Source organism: Carassius gibelio, chromosome B8 (genome assembly GCF_023724105.1).
Source record: "Carassius gibelio isolate Cgi1373 ecotype wild population from Czech Republic chromosome B8, carGib1.2-hapl.c, whole genome shotgun sequence".
Classification (NCBI taxonomy): domain Eukaryota; kingdom Metazoa; phylum Chordata; class Actinopteri; order Cypriniformes; family Cyprinidae; genus Carassius; species Carassius gibelio.
In genome coordinates this window covers 17,065,243-17,083,549 of record NC_068403.1, presented here as the reverse complement: position 1 = coordinate 17,083,549, position 18,307 = coordinate 17,065,243, and the positions used below count along the sequence as shown (strand labels likewise).

The window sequence follows — 18,307 nt, the reverse complement described above, 5'->3', positions numbered from 1 at the left end:
GTATTCTGTTTCTTGTAAGTATGTGCTGCAATTTTGTCCAGTGCCTTAAATACTCAAGGTCTTTAAAGTAAGGTGGATTCTGATTGGCTGCTTTATAGTTATCAGTAATGTTCTAATTATTGTCCTTTCTTGTGAACAGACCTTTAGTTGTGCATTAGCAGATCATAAAGATATGTACAAATGAGATTGTGTGTGTGTGTGTGTGTGTGTGTGTGTGTGTATATATATATTTGAATAAAAAGGAAAAAAACACACTTTGTGGTATATATGCAGTATTTACATTTATTGTACACCAGATTTGTCAGAAATGTTCGATTAGGACATATACCCATGGAAAGTTTACATACAATTTCTCGACCTAGACAACTACATGCAATTTTATACTGTACAAAGGCATGATTAATGCTCCAGTTTGGCCATAGGATTGTCACATTAATAAATATGATTTACACTTCAATAAACAGACAATGCTGCAAACTTTCTAGTTAGTTTTACAGTGCCACCTGACTGTAAAAGAAAGGCAGCAGCAGTGTGGGACATTGTTTCATAATGTCATATATTGAACAAATTCAATTACTTGGCATCTGTGTGATTAAAACATTAGCATGGCCATTTACCCAATTAGTCTGGCTAATTAGAAAATGGTGTTATAATAAGTCTGTTCACACCCATTAAGTGAGTCTCTTGAGTATTTGTTTATGTATGCATGTTTACAATTTAATGCAATTTGTGCATTATTAAGTGATGAATTGTATGGTGGTGGTGGTGGTGGTGGGGGGGGGGGGGTGTTCTGCAACTTCAGTGGCCACTCTTTAACAGTCCACAGTCACAGCATTGCAAATACAAAGAATATTTATGTTGTTCATGGATATATAAAATAATCTGTTGGAAAAAGTAAAGAATGACTACAAAAATGTAGATACAAAGCCTTACTTATTAGTGTTGATAACGGCAGAAAGGCAAAAAAGCTGTTACATACAGTTGCAATTTTTGGTTGTGAATACAAACATCTAATAGTTCACTTCTTGACCTCAACTCTTGATGTGTGTTCAGCATGACAAATAGTGAGCCAAGTTACAATTCAACAGGTTTACAAGTATTTACAACTCGACAATCATACAAGTTACTATGACCACTAGAAATAAACCTACAATAGATTCAGCATCACATTCACTGTACAAACAATATTTATTCCCATGAAATAAGTTAACGTTACTGTTACTTTGATCAGAAGCAGAATTTGGGCAGAACTTATCGAGGTTTCGAGCAATGTAGATCAGTAACTACCAGTCCACAGACTGAAAACAGAGAAACATGGGAAAAGGCCAGTCACCTTTTTTTTAGCCCAGAAAGAAATGAATTCACCATCTGCCCCTGTTCATCCTCTGACAAAACCTGAAATTATTCCAGCTGACCGTGTCTGGTTTCTACTTTCATTCTCATGGTTTCCATTAGCCCTAAAAATGTCAGACGAACACCGCCTCTATGATCCAAAAAATAAATACAAAATAAACAAATGGCAAAGAGAGAGGGAGCAAGTAATTGATACCACAAGCAATGTGAGAAATGTGGCGGTTCAAGTGGCGTTCTCTTCCTCATCATCCAGGTAGTAGTTGAGGGTGATAACGGCGCTGATAAATTCCCCTAGCTCCACAAAATCAGCGGTGATGATGTTTACTCCACTTTCCCCAGGTCGCTGTGAACGGATCCACTGCATCATGCTAGGAAGAGCCCTGAGAAAACATATATATATACCAGCCCATTACAATCTGAGGAGATTAGTTCCCAAACAGAACAAAAAGTTGATCAGTTTTAAGGCAAGATTCCTTTTAAGGCAATCCTTTTTAGAATTGAACGAATTATGAGTGTGTTTATATTATAATCAGCCTTGCTCTCGCATCGTTTGCCATCATACAGTTCAAGAATACATGCAATGTTATCTTAAAATGTGGTCAAAATTAGTTATCTAATGGAAGCACATTTTCTTTGCCACAGAAGAAAAAAAAATCATGCTTTTGCTAAATAATAATAAAGACTTACAAAGTCGAAACTATGAGATACTAAATCAAAATAAGAACATACTTTAGGTCAATTATTTGATAAAAGTTGAAATTATGACAAAAAGTCAAAATTCTGAAATTAAACATCAATCTTTACACAAATTATGACAAAGTCAATTTTTATAATAATTTTAGCTATTCTATAATTATAACTAATTTGTCAAAATTATCTCATAGTTTCAACTTTTTGTTGTTTAAGTTGTAAGATTCTATTTCGATGTCATAATTGTTTTGTCATCACTTCAACTTTGTCACATAAGAAATCATGCTTAATAGTCCTAATTATAACACACAAAATTCAAAGAGATACTAAGTCATGATTATGAGATGAAAAAGATCAAATTATCTCCATAATTAGAGATAAAAGGTTAAATTGCGACAAGTCAAAACCTTGAAATTAAACATTCTTAACATAGTCATAATTATCATCTTTTTAATTTTTTATCATAATTATTATTTATTTAATTTTTATGTGGCACAGTTATTTACCAAAGTAATATTTTTTTTTTCTTATGTGGCAGAAACAGGGTTTCCCTGTCTTAGTAGGAAGCATGATTAAATTATTTGATTAGGATATGGTCTAGGCAAGCAGCTCACTACATTTTGGAACAAATCTAATATGCATGGTTTGCCGGGTCTGTCAATAAATTGTCTGCAGGTGGTGATGCACCTGAAGTGGTGTCACATCGGCAGACACAGACTCACTCCTGTGAGGACTATGACTCAGGAGTTATCTCATGCTGCTCCCTCCCAGATGATGCAAGGGCTAGAAGGCTTTATCAGCTAATAAGACGCCATGCTTGTCAGATTGCAGTGTGCTGGCAGAGGCCGTATCATTTTACTCTCTGTGCCCCACCTCTCCCCTCATCTATAATTAATTTGCCATCAGCACAGTTGATGCAAAAAATAATGACACAATCGACCAAACGATCACATTGGCTTTGGCCTGGATAAAATAAACTTAAACATATGACAAAAGTGTGCATTTTCCTAAAAGAAAGTAGAGATTGAATGCTTAAGATGTTGCTACATGCTGAGATTAGACTTCTGAATGAGTCTTCCTGTAACCAGGGTGACTAACGCTGGTGTCAGCTCTGCCCTTTAGCTAATGTACCAGTTACACTAAGCAGAAATAATGTGCTGCTCCTCACCAAATACCCAGGGGGGATCTGCTACGTGTGTGGATAGCATGAAGGTGGTATCATAAGGTGTGATTACAGTTCAGATATGGTTCGACTCTTTTAAATACCTTAACAAAATTATGCTCCGTTCTGTTAGCAGAATCAGATAAATTCTGCCGACTATGCATCGGTACCAATAACACCACTACTGAATCTATACTTCTGTTCAATAGTCTGGGGTCAGAAGTTAATACTTGTAATTCAGCAAGGACACAAACTGACAAAAAAAGACTGTACATTCATGTATAATATTATAAAAGATTTCTATTTTTATTTTTTAAATGCTTTTCTTTTGAAATTTCTATTCATCAAAGAATCCTGAAAATAATCTATCATGTTAAACAGCACTGATAATTCAACACTGATTTTATTAAGATATTTTCTTGAGGAGCAAATGAATCATTCGATGTAAAAGGATCTTCTTGAACCAGTTCACCGAATCGAACTGAATCGTTTTAAACAGTTCGCGTCTCCGATTATGCATTAATCCACAAATGACTTAAGCTGTTAACTTTTTTAATGTGGCTGACACTCTCTCTGAGTTAAGACTTGTGGGAAGTCGTGGCCTAATGGTTAGAGGGTTGGACTCCCAATCGAAGGGTTGTGAGTTCTAGTCTTGGGCCGGACGGAATTGGGGGTGGGGGAAGTGCATGAACAGCTCTCTCTCCACCTTCAATACCATGACTTAGGTGCTCCCCAGGCGCCGCAGCATAAATGGCTGCCCACTGCTCCGGGTGTGTGCTCACAGTGTGTGTGCATTTCGGATGGGTTAAATGCAGAGCACAAATTCTGAGTATGGGTCACCATACTTGGCTGAATGTCACTTCACTTCACTCACTTTTAAAACAAACCAATATCCCCGAGTAATTCATTTACTCAAACAGTACACTGACTGAACTGCTGTGAAAAGAGAACTGAAGATGAACACCTAGCCGAGCCAGATAACGAACAAAAGATTGACTGGTTCTCGATTCAGTTCGATTCGGTGAACTGGTTGAAGAAGATCCGGTTACATCGAATGATTAGTTCGCGAACCGGATATCATACACTGCAGTGTTTTGAAATCTCACAACAGACTGGAAGAGAAGACAATGCTGAATTAAGACGTAGTTTTTGCTATTTTTGGACCAAAATGTATTTTCGATAAACGGACCCTCTGATGTCACATGGACTACTTTGATGATGTTTTTCTTACCTTTCTGGACATGGACAGTATACCGTGCACAGTTTCAATGCAGGGACTGAGAGCTCTCTGACTAAATCTAAAATATCTTAAACTGTGTTCCGAAGATAAACTGAGGTCATACGGGTTTGTAACGACATGAGGGTGAGTCATTAATGACATAATTTTGATTATTGGGTGTACTAACCCTTCAAGCCTAAAATGTGTTTTAATGTCACTGTTGGTGAGGATTGTATGATCTTTGAATAATACTGGTCTTTAATTGCAAGATATTTGCAAACTAATTGCAACTGTCACTCACATTTTTGAACATAGACTTTATAATGCATGATTCAAACTTCAATTTTTATAATTCATGACTGAAAACATTTTGTAACATGATATTGATGTACCATTTACATGGTAATGCAATGTCTGATTTTAACCCTTGTGCCTTGTTCAAATTCACTACCCTTTCGTTATTTTCGGGGTTGAAAACATCCACTCAATTAAACTGCTGTAAAAATGTGTCCGATTCATATTTTTACTCAATTTTTTTTGCATAAATCTGTTAATCAACTTCATTCCTGATCAAAACTACCAAATGTTTTTTTTTAAATCCAAGATTTTAACTCTTTAATGGCCAAGTTCATAAATGATGTCACTGATTTGGGGGAAAAACACACAAAATGACTTATTTTCAATATATAATTGCGGCTGGATTAAAAAAAAAAAAAAACTATTTATAACAGTCTTGGGCATGAATGATTATATGGTGTCATGGCTTTGCAATCAAAAAATTTTGTTATAATGGAAGTAAATGGGGCAAAAACATCCACCAACAACAAATGAGGGAGAAAAAATTAAAATCTAATGCTGCACAAAACGAATTTGCCCAGAGTGTACCGTTGAGCTTTTGAAAAATGTAAAAGCATTTTCCCAAAAAAAACAGAGAAAGTTGTGGCCAAAATAAGACTCAACTTTACCCCATAGTGGACGAAAACGTCCCCAACAACGCATAAGGGTTAAAATGGGTTTTAAAGGATGAATTTTGAGATTTTAAGTTTACAGTTGATATATAATTTCTGATAATTTCTGATGATTTCTAAAATGTGATAGAGAAAAAGGGAACAAAGAAGTCTTTTTTTTTTTTTAAACAAATGTAGATTTTTAAGGGTGCACTCTTGTCATAAATTAATCTATTACTTTTCCTACATAATTTTTGACAAAAAACATTAGTAAAATAAATATTTGGGAGTCTTAGACCTTTCCAACGATATATAGTTTGTCAAGATTAGATTAGATTTAATTGTAATATAGTGAAGTAAATGTAGGCGTCCCGACAGTTAAAGGGTTAAAGTGTACCTTAAGTATATTTGCAATAGTTCCACTTTAGCAAAAATTATTTTGTACATCTTTAGTTGCACTCAGTACAACTTTCAAACATTTAGAGTGCATTAACACAATTAACAAAGATTAGTTTAGCAGACTGTGTATACAGTACCAGTTTAGTACACCAAAATTACAAATGCAGGTTATATTATTAAGTACATACATATGTAAATTAATTTTTAGTATACTTAGAATGAAATTAATGGATTTCAAATACATATTATTTTTCACAAGGGAATACATCTGAATGTTACTGGGGTTTTTTTCAGTATTTTTCACAATGATATATGCAGCTTTGGTGAGCATAAGGGACTTCTTTCAAAAACATTAAGAGATCATACTGATCCCAAACTGCTGAACAGTAGTGTATAGTGAAAAACATATGTGACAAGTGTAGACTAATTACTGAATGAACCATTTTAGCTGTTTCTTTAATGAATCAAATCCATACAACATGACTAATGTAGTCAAAATGATTCCCGAACAAATTAGCTGGTTCTTTTTAGTCAATCTGTGATTGTATTTAGGTATCATGAGACTTTACTGACTGGTTGTTCATATGACTATGTGTGATTAAACATAAGTTTTATGCGTTTTGTGTGTGGGTAGTATTTTATTAAATAAATAAATGCATTAAAATCTCTAAACCTTTTTTTTCCCCAGTATTCAGTATTGCAAATTTAACACCAACTTTATGTACTGCATCTATGATAAGAATATGAAGAGTAATTTAAACATCTGGGTAAAAACATCTTTTGCAGAAATTGTTTCCAAATATTTCTTCTTCAGAAATACTAAAATAATCATTCTTTTAAGAAACTAGAATCACTGAGAGGAATTTAATTATTATATTTCTCTATGATTCCAATGCCTAGTTGTTAGGGCTGTGCTTAGCTGCATGCCCAGTGGTACACTATACATCATGAAAGAATAACAGAAGATCATCCTTTGACAGCCGCAGATGCCAATGTATTCCATGCGGGAAGTGGAAAGACCCCCTCTCAGTCATTTGAATGAGCAGAATATTAGTGCACTCTAGAATTAATGCACTGAATATGTTGTTCTGTCGTCCAGAGCCATTTCGAAATCTGCTTTCTGCCAAGAGTTTCATGTTTCAAACCAAGCCTGACAAACCCTGATCAGTGAAGCCCAAGAGACTCTGAGCAACGGCTAATAACTGTAATGAGATTAAATTGGGACTGTAAAAAAAAATCTGCCTGGCGCTGATTTGAAGATAACAGAGAGTGAAATCTAATGGGTCAACATGTTCTTTGATGCCACACATTTCACAGAATGCATTTTGTAAGATAGCCTACCTCTCTGTGATGGTCTCCCTCAGACCACTGGTGACACCCTTCATGACAGTGCTTGCTTTGGGAGTGAGAACCACTTGGGAAACAAAAAAGGTGCCCTTGCGTCTCCGATCCTTTACTGAGGCTTGAAGAAACTGAATGAGCTTCTCGGGATCTGTGGTATTGGCCCAAGGAGAAGGCATCATCTGACCAGGCCACAGGAAAGGAACCTCAAGAGCCATGGGATTGTGATAGAAGACCAGCACCTGATACTCTTTCTCCCAGAGGTACTTCAGGCTTACCTCTTGAGCAAACACTACCGGACAGAGTCGGTCCCCGAAGATGGTGCGCAGCATCTGGACCAGCTTCTCGTGATGGAGGTTCTGTACGCCGTAGAAGTGGTTGAAGTCCAGGAACACGACCTCGCGAGCATGGGAGGCCAGGAAGGTGCTGATCTGCTCCAGGCCTTCACGTACGGTGGCGCTGAACAGGCCGTGTGCAAAGAAGAGCTCGTTGTCGGGGTCTCTGGGTTTGGTGGATATGCGGAGGTCAAAGAAGCGGATGCCCCCCTCCAGCTGGCTGGTGAAGTTCATGGTCTGTGTCGCCAACCACTTCCTCATCAGCTTCTTGGCCACTGTGCCAAACACTGAGACAAAGTTCTGTACGGTCTCAGGCTGTTCCGGCCCAACTGGTGAGGCTTCGTCGATGTAAAAACTAAAAGAGTCGTGGGAACCTGGATGAGAAGATTTCTGAGTTAGTGATATTCATTAAGATATAACATAAAAATTATTACAACTGAGCGAACTAATGCAATTTCCTAGCTCATATAAAACATTCTTAAGGGAACTTGTTATTGTATGCATCTTTGTGGAATGATAAAGGCAATATTTTCATTGCTTTAGTATATAATATAATATAAAATATACCTGCACTCCTATTCAAAAGCAAAGAGAAATTAATACTTTTATTCAGCAAGGATGCATTAAATTAAAGGTGACATTGAAGACATATAAATTGTTAGAAATGATTCTATTTCAAATAAATGCTGCTCTTCTGAAATTTCGATTCATCAAAGAATCCTGAAAAAAATGTTTTTAAACACTGATAAAAAAAAAATAATTGCAACAATTTTGCATATTAAGATTATTTATGAAGTATGATGTGACACTGAAGGCTGGAGTAATGGCTTTTGAAAATTCAGTTTTGCATCACAGGAATACATTACATTTTATTTTTAATGTACATAGAATTTTGTATTTATTTTGTTGTAAAAATATTTCAAAATATTACAGGTTGTACTGTATGTCTGATCGATGAGGCCTTGATGACCACAAGACAAAAACTTTTGATAAATATAGTAGTGTATTTAATAATAAAAATGTATTCTGTGGATCAATGAAGTGATTTAGTTTATATATTACTATATTAACTATCATACAGCAAAAAATTGTAGAGACCAGCTTTTTGACAGAATATTCTGACTGGCATACCATGAAAATATTCCGTTTTGGCTCCTTTCTGGTAAAGTTATTGAATATTCCTGCTTTATGGACTTCACAGACATGCACATTGCACAAGTCTACGAGTGCACTTCACATGTACCATTTTGGGACAAGGCCATCTGCTCTAAAATGATGAGCACAATGATTTTAAGGTGACTTTCTCTGAGAAAGACTCGAATCTAAAACTGTCTGACAATCTGCATACTTTTGTACAGCAGGAATCTAAGAATACATATAATGGCTCTTGTAACAGTTAAATGGAATAATGCAATAGCCAACACTTGCATCCAGACTGCAGCAGAAGAAAAAGCGTTGCCAGGGCCTACAGGACAATAACACGGAGTTCACAAGCACGCTTTCAGTGTAAATACAGAGCAAAGCCAGGTGCTATGTTTGATCTCCAAAAATCAAAACAACTATTTAAATAGATGCATTGCTAATGCAATTAAATGAAAGCATTAAGCAGTCTATATCCTGTGCATGTGAGAGAGACTCTCCGAATATTATTTTTGATGAATAAACAATACAGCTCTGCATCTGAAGGCAGCATCAACATTCACCATGGGAAAGGGCCATTAGGCAAACAGCTGTCTGCTCGCCAAAGACATCCCCGCAATCACCACAACAACAAAACCAGTCCAAATGATGGAAGCAATAGATGCTGCTTTTAACACGCCAAGGAGAAAGAAAGAAAGCATTGCAACTCAGAGATTTGCTACAGTTTTCCCAGTTCAATGACAATCTGTCTCTATTATGACAATAATGTGTGTCATATATCTAAGGAATGTTCATTAAACAGATCAGCCTGGAAATATACAGATTTTGTTGCTGTTACCTCTTGTGTCAAATTCAGATTCATGAGTAAAAGTATGTCTCATTTTCCTCCTTGACATAGGTAATGCCTTCTGGTATGTGGAAACGGAGGGAAGTCTCAGCTAACACAATTTACATCTACATCTCATTAAACCAGAGACTGTGAAGGGAAATAAGATGTGAGCATAACCGTAAATACGTTTTTATGAAACCAGCACTATACATTACTATTTAAACATGTTTATTCTCATCCTCTTTTATTACATTCACAAAAACTAATTGAAAGCAACTTGTCTTTTCTCTTTAAGGTATTGTGAAAAACTTAAAGACAAAGGAAGCTGTATTCAGAAGAAAATCACGTGAAATAGAACAGGCCTAAACAACTACAGCTCCATGAGGACCCAGTGCATTTATTTGGCATTCTGATAGCTCCTCAGCTAAATGCAAAAGAGTATCTTCTTGTTATGAGATCCCTGCTTTGAGATGCACTGAGCTGATATTGGGAAGGTTTGAGGAAAATTATTTCTGGGAAAATGGACCATTTAACAAAATGAATGCGACTGACTGTGCTCATGTTTCACCTCTGAACCTCTGAGAGGAGGCACATTAGAGTGGATTAAAGACTCATTTTTGTTTTTTGAAACATGCAATTCAGAGATGATTAGTGAAACAATACATTTTGTTGTGCAGAGAAGTTACAGACCTGTCTACAGTAAAATTAATAAAAAGCTAATTATATTACAACACAAACCAAAAATATATACACAAAACACCTTTCCACGGCTTAGTTGAACAAACTAGATGAGAAAGTGCTGCAGTGTTTTCATCTTAAGACTTTATCTTCTGATATAATGTGATTTTGTCCATGGATATGGTGAATAAGAGCTAGCATGAATTATTTTCCAATGTGATCTGTCAAAATCTCCCTGGGTTACCTGTCCAACATCACATAATGCAGCCCAGAGACATGCTGGTCATACTAAAAGACAAACCAACTGCAGCAAAGCATACAGGAGATTCTGTTCCGGGGTTTACTGTGAACCCTTAGGCTGCTGTGTGATGATGTAACTACTCAAAAAAGATTGACATGTCACTGTCAACCTCAGTACAGCAGGAAAAAAAGTCATCATTACAGGAAAAAGTGAATCTTTTCCCCATGGTGACTGTGCAATTTCATGTCTGGTCACTTAATCTATTCCATTTATCTTGTTTATTGAGACATGGCAGGCTAAAAATCCTCTCTTTTAGGTCTAAAGTGCAGGATTAATGGATGAACAATTGGACGGATGGTCAGATTTAAAGATGAATCAGACAAGAGCAAACGGTGCCTTCGAGGTTTGAATCCATTACGATTTTTCATGCCTCTAGTACAACTTTAAGTAATTGAAATCATTTTGTACGTGCGCATGTTGCTGCATGTGTGTGTGTGTGAGATCTGTCAGGAAATAAAGAAATAATTCCTACACTTCACCGCAGGAAACATTTTGGGCAGGCATTTTTGACATCAAAGCAATGCAATGCTCTACTATGAAGAAAAATGAGTGGAGAAGAGTAAAATGGGTAATTAAAAAACTTATTTTCAGAGAACAATTATCTGCAACAAAGATGTGCCTTGAGTTGGATGATTTTTTTGGTGTTCAATCGAGCATGTACAAGCAATCCAAGTGCTTAGCCAATAATTGGCCATGGATGCCATTCATGGACAGGAAAAGACTTGGCCAGCAGATGAGTTTCTAATGACACTCTCCTGATGCCTCAAGGTCAGACGTCTAGACCAGACAAGATCACTTCTAACATAGCACTGCAGTGAGATTACGAAGCCTCTGTAAAGCTCATCAACAAAAAACTCTGGTTAGTGGCGTAATACTACTTATTCTTCATTAGTGAATAGGTGGGATTACATATGCTACCATGTATGAAAAATGGGGCAAGATAACTCCAGCTTTGCACTGCAAACATCTTTACAGTTCATACTAAATTTTTAGCAATACATTATATTATTACCATGTGACACTGAACACCGAAAAATCACAGGAATATGTTTTAAGTAAACATGAAAAATTCTTACAACTCATATAATGTTGCTTTAAATAAGCAAAATGTGCCATGTTTAATACATAGCAGAAAATAAAGTGTTTACATTTGTATGGCATAAATAAATGAAAAATGCACAACACTCAACAACCCACAGATTTTTCAGTTTCTACAGTGTCTGTCATTGGCTGCCACTCAAAAGCTGATTACATACTAAATATGATTAAGGGGCAGAGACACATTCCCTTATGAGAGCCGTAGCATGAATATCAATTATGGCTCTCCATAAAACCTAATAAGCCCTGGTTCCATTCAACTGCAACACCCTGCATACATTCAAAGCACAGGTGTCTGATAAAAGCAGCAGTGGCCTGCTTCTTCTGTAGGCTTGTCACTTTAGCACAGGTGCCCTTAGCACTGACACAATTCCTCTGCAGGTTACAACGGTGACTGTAACGGGGTGATGACCTCATCAAGCCACCCATCCAGCAGAGCACAGTCATATAAGAGCCACACAAAAGACTTCCTCTGCAAAAATAAGGCATTTTTTAAGACGCTTAGCCGAGGCACGCAGGGTTTTTTTATGGACATAAACACTGTTCAATGTCCACAACAAAGGGATAAATGTATCCCTTGATGACAAAGATCCCCCTGGCACATACAATCTGAGAGTAGAACATAGAATATCTATTCAGTTCAGTAATGGTACACTTTATGTCTGCCCCCTGGGGACTTGTATGCCGATAGAAGAATGAATCATGTTTTTGCAAGTGTGTATGTGGAGGATGACTAGCCGACCTCCAAAATACTGCCAATACTGATGCTGCAAGTAAACAATGTTGAGTTGCAACAGGAGGATCAGTCAAATCTTTAATTTTAGAGAGAGGTTTGAGAGGCTATAATGATTTCTTGAGCCTCTTAATTTAGAATGACTATAAAAAGAGTTCCGATAGAGGAAATAAAAGACACAGCAGATTCTCTTAGCACAAACATTGACCTTCACGCAGCAGGAGGAGCCAGAGCCAGTTTTTGAGTGGCAGTGCTTAAAAATATCAGGGCCTATAATACATCCACAGACTGACTATGATAAAGTTTAAAGCAGATGGCTTTCTAATATCGTTGTATAGGAAGGAATTGCTATTAGAAATGATCACAAGTTTAAGCGTTGCTAATATGATGTATTCCCAAGAAAATGTAGAGCAAGATTTGATTTCACCCTAAAATTGATTGGATTGTGAAAAGTGAATGTTACAGTATTGTTCAAAATAATAGCAGTACAATGTGACTAACCAGAATAATCAAGGTTTTTAGTATATTTTTTATTGCTACGTGGCAAACAAGTTTCCAGTAGGTTCAGTAGATTGTCAGAAAACAAACAAGACCCAGCATTCATGATATGCACGCTCTTAAGGCTGTGCAATTGGGCAATTAGTTGAAAGGGGTGTGTTCAAAAAAATAGCAGTGTCTACCTTTGACTGTACAAACTCAAAACTATTTTGTACAAACATTTTTTTTTTCTGGGATTTAGCAATCCTGTGAATCACTAAACTAATATTTAGTTGTATGACCACAGTTTTTTAAAACTGCTTGACATCTGTGTGGCATGGAGTCAACCAACTTGTGGCACCTCTCAGCTGTTATTCCACTCCATGATTCTTTAACAACATTCCACAATTCATTCACATTTCTTGGTTTTGCTTCAGAAACAGCATTTTTGATATCACCCCACAAGTTCTCAATTGGATTAAGGTCTGGAGATTGGGCTGGCCACTCCATAACATTAATTTTGTTGGTTTGGAACCAAGACTTTGCCCGTTTACTAGTGTGTTTTGGGTCATTGTCTTGTTGAAACAACCATTTCAAGGGCATGTCCTCTTCAGCATAGGGCAACATGACCTCTTCAAGTATTTTAACATATGCAAACTGATCCATGATCCCTGGTATGCGATAAATAGGCCCAACACCATAGTAGGAGAAACATGCCATGCTTCACTGTCTTCACTGTGTACTGTGGCTTGAATTCAGAGTTTGGGGGTCGTCTCACAAACTGCCTGTGGCCCTTGGACCCAAAAAGAAAAATTTTACTCTCATCAGTCCACAAAATGTTCCTCCATTTCTCTTTAGGCCAGTTGATGTGTTCTTTGGCAAATTGTAACCTCTTCTGCACATGCCTTATTTTTAACAGAGGGACTTTTTTTTAACAGAGCGGGGGATTCTTGAAAATAGATTAGCTTCACACAGACGTCTTCTAACTGTCACAGTACTTACAGGTAACTCCAGACTGTCTTTGATCATCCTGGAGGTGATCATTGGCTGAGCCTTTGCCATTCTGGTTATTCTTCTATCCATTTTGATGGTTGTCTTCCGTTTTCTTCCACGTCTCTCTGGTTTTGCTCTCCATTTTAAGGCATTGGAGATCATTTTAGCTGAACAGCCTATCATTTTTTGCACCTCTTTATAAGTTTTCCCCTCTCAAATCAACTTTTTAATCAAAGTACGCTGTTCTTCTGAACAATGTCTTGAACGACCCATTTTCCTCAGCTTTCAAATGCATGTTCAACAAGTGTTGGCTTCATCCTTAAATAGGGGCCACCTGATTCACACCTGTTTCTTCACAAAATTGATGACCTCAGTGATTGAATGCCACACTGCTATTTTTTTGAACACATCCCTTTCAACTAATTCAACTAATTGCCCAATTGCACAGCCTTAAGAGCGTGCATATCATGAATGCTGGGTCTCATTTGTTTTCTGAGAATCTACTGAACCTACTGGTAACTTGTTTGCCACGTAGCAATAAAAAAATATACGAAAAAACCTTGATTATTCTGGTTAGTCACATTGTACTGCTATTATTTTGAACAATACTGTACATACCAGAATGGAGGCAGGTCAAAAGCAAGTTTTAGACTGCATTAGTCGGGTTCTGGAAGTAAAAATCACATTCATTTTCTCTGTAGAGGAATTTGATTTTAATCATGACTTGTGAAGGAAGACCTACTGTGAACTACGAGGTTGTTAAAGGTATGCGTTTGTTGAAGCCATCAAAAACTGATTTTAAATAATCACATTAAACGGTTGAATTCCTGGTGGAAAAACTGCATTATCCATGATTCTGCACATACATCTCCACCAAACAGAGACTCATGGCATGCAAATCGCACCAAAAGAATTCTGCCCACTTCCAGGAAGCACCCCAAATAATAGAGTTTGCAATAAACAAATTCTACTGTTTCAATACAATCTTTAAATCAATAGTTATAATTCTCATTTGTTTTTGAATTCAATTATTTCATTTGTTATGCTTCTTGGGTAGTTTGTTCCTTGGTTAAAGCTGTTAAGTGCAGTCTTGGATCTTTGTCTATTTATCCAATTTTACATTCTTTCTATTCTTAATATACAAAATTGTACCATTATTATTTCCTTTGCAGCTGGTTGGTTTTGGTTTATGGCTTTAATAAAGGTTTTGTTTTTTCATGGGAATAACATTGAAATGCACTGAAATAACACCAGCACAACCCAGAAAACAAGGAACATGAATTAAGTAAACAGATTGATTGTGGTTTCATGGTGTCTTTAATACAGACTTACAAAGTAAAACAAAGTGCATTATGCAAGTTTTGAAAAATAAAAAAACACTAAAATATAATGTTTTTGGATAATCATGCAGACCTCCAGTAGTCTGACAATATGACAGCATGAGAGCAAAAGTGCCTCAGGCTGAAATTAAGCATTACTGAAATATGCATGAGACAAAGGCGAAAGATCAATGATTATGTTTTTGGAATTGATCTTGAGGAGCTAAAATGACCAATGCTTTCTCTAATTATATCGGTGTATATTTAAACTGAAAAATGCACTTTATTACCAGTTGCTTAAGCAACATCAGGCTTGACTAACATAGGGTCAAAATAGATGAATGAATGGACGTACAAAACCTCTCACTGTTGCAGATGATTAATGCATTTCTACAATAATTGGATGGATGGATGGAAACAAGGATAGATGGATAGACAGATATATACTTTTTCATACAGTGTCAGTTGTATACGAGCCCCTGGGCAAGATGCTTACATTTTAATGGATCATTTATGGTTGTCTTTATGAGTTAATGTTACCCACACATGGTAAGACAAACTCAAAAGCTCACAGATTTGCAAGATATCTGTGTGGGAGTGGTACGTGTTCAGAATTCTTACCGAAGCCTTCATTCGTTTAGAGCTTTTTGATAAACAGCTGCTACACTACAACTTTCCATCACCCACCCACAGCCTCGCCGACAACACTGTTTTACAAAAGTTTTACAAAAGAGTGATGATGGCAATGGGTCAAGTTGTCCTTAAGTAGGCTACTGCTTCTATACTACTGCTGGAATGATGAATCCTGCACAGACCAGTATCAGTGGCATTGTGATCTTCTCCACTAGATCTGTCCATAAAAATCATGCTATTTAGTTTGCATTTATATTGTATCTCGAAACCAGAGCACTTGCTGTATGGTACGATCAAGAAATCAGAATCTGTAATTGATAATTTGGAGGTGGCAGGGCAGTTAATTGGTCCCTGTGGCTCAGGGTCAAAATCAGTGACAGAGACGTTAATCAGGGGTTTTAATCAGAGCTGTCCAGGGCTGATTGCTTCAGCCTTTGGTGCAGTTCAACTACCCAAACTCCGCTATAAAAAAACACTAAACCTCTTACTTTCAGAACCATCCTGAACTATGTGCTTTTTGCATTTGAAATAATAATAACGTAATCCTGGGTCATCTTGATTTATATTTGTTCATACATTAACCTGGGTAAGTAATTAATGTGTATTTATTTGGCATTATATTTTGGGGATAAAAAGAACCCTGCTATCATATAAAAGCTGTACTACCCTCCTGAAATGTTGCTTAACCCTAGGTTTACCCAGGATTGAGCACAGAGTGAAGCCTTTCTGAAAGTTTAAAGGATCAGTTCACCTAAAAATGGAAATTTGCTGAAAACTTACTAACCCTTGTGGATTTTTATCAGCCGGATAGACTCTTGTTCTAATCTAACGGAACCCATTTACTGCAGAAGATCCATTGGTGATCAAGTAATGCTAGATCTTCCAAATATATTCAAATGAAGAAAAAAGCTCATCCACATCTAAATACATTTTTAGATGTCTTGTTTGTTTTTAGTTTTTTTCGGGGAGAGTATTATTCCTTTAAACAGATTCCTACAAGTAATGAGCGCTCAATCACTGATTGCATTCATCTCAACAGAATTGACACATTTACAAAAAGTGATGAATCATTATTCCTTGTACACCAAGAACATGCAATGTCTATATGCAAATACAGTCTTGAACCCCCCGGATTCTAACAAGGTTTTTTTATTTATTATTATTTTATTTTTTACAATTAAGGTTTCTACAATGGGGTTTTGCAGCAAAGGCAAAGAAGAATCATACTGGGTTCCTCAAATAAACTAATTAATGGTTCTTAAGAGGTCTTGTGAAGAACACTTTCCACTGGGAATGTTCCATGGGCTATATAGATTACAGGTTCTTTATAGAACCACGGATGGCAATATATGTTTAAAGGTGTGTGTGGGGGGGATTGCTATTGTGTAAACTATTACTTGTGAATTAGATGTTTAGGGCTTTTGTGAATATTGAGAATATATATAGGGTAAGGTTAAAAAGTAACAAAGCAATTATTCTTCACTTCGCTGGTATTTATATTTTTCTTTTACTCCTCATCCAACTACATTGTGGTTCCAAATATAATCTCAGTGTTATTTGGTAATATCATATCTGGTCAAGGCTGTGGCACACGTGTAATAGCCTATATGTCTCTTAATCCATCGCATAGACGGATTTCGAGCCCTTAGCAACAAGTGTCCTATTTAATTTCTGTCACACGTCTTAACATTATTAGAAACTCGCTAGATTGGAGTAATATTAATGTCGACATCCTATTAGTCACACAACTGCTTATGTCACAGACAGAACCCATTTTATCTAGGCTACGTTTGGGTGACCTCTCAACGCAATGTGCGTTTTGAACAAGAGTTGGTTAAAATAGTACTAAAAAACTTTTTTTGAAACTGTCAGTTAAGTCATTAATGACCACAATCATATTTATATAATCTGCAGCAGTTTCTCACTGTCCACAGGTAGTCCAATGCGAACATTAAAAGGTAAATAATGCTTACCTGGTATGGCGAGGTTGGTAAGAGGGATACTGTGCAAGGTGTCCGGTAAACTTGACATCCAGTCCGCATAACGGAGTTCGCTCTTCCCCTGAGATGATGCCATGCCGTCGGTTCTGTGGTGCTCGGTGTCGGTGCTTCGCTCTGAGTGCTCTAGTATTCAGCGCCCGCGCTCGCGTGAGTTCACAGCGCGAGCATCACACCACACCCCCGAGACGGCGCGCGCCGCTCCTACTTCACATTTCCCCCTGCCTTCTGGTCTGGATTTAAACAGCGTCTTTAAAAACATATTGAAGCTCGCTGCAAAGAAAATGTCTAAATTATTCCCTCCCATGTGTTTTCTTGGTGTGGGCGCAACTATAGACTTCAGAGCGCGCGGATTTATTAAATCCATTTGATGTTATTGAACAATTACTGCGTGCAGAGGAACGGGGCGGACAAATCCTGGATTCGTGCATCATACACATTCAACCTTTCACGCTGGATATTATTATTATTATGTAATTGTATAAGTCTGAATTGTGAACAAACGGTTGTGCAACAAGTTTAAACAGATGCATCACAAATGACAAAACAACAGGCTTAAATGACAGAACTTCCATAAATATTCTCAAAGAATATGATAACACTGTACAAACATCTTCATTAGTCTGAATTGTGAAGTGACGTTAAGAACAAACGGTTGTGCAA

General features: G+C 36.9%; 1 protein-coding gene across 1 annotated transcript; it reads right to left on the bottom strand.

The window, feature by feature from the left end:
• Positions 1-264: 264 nt before the first annotated feature.
• Positions 265-17,952, bottom strand: plcxd3 (phosphatidylinositol-specific phospholipase C, X domain containing 3). Its single transcript, XM_052564374.1, has 3 exons — positions 17,621-17,952; positions 7,112-7,820; positions 265-1,733 (listed from the first exon to the last, which is right to left on the bottom strand). The coding sequence occupies exons 1-3, from the start codon at positions 17,721-17,723 to the stop codon at positions 1,577-1,579; spliced, it is 969 nt and encodes a 322-aa protein (XP_052420334.1). The 5' UTR covers positions 17,724-17,952; the 3' UTR covers positions 265-1,576.
• Positions 17,953-18,307: the final 355 nt, after the last annotated feature.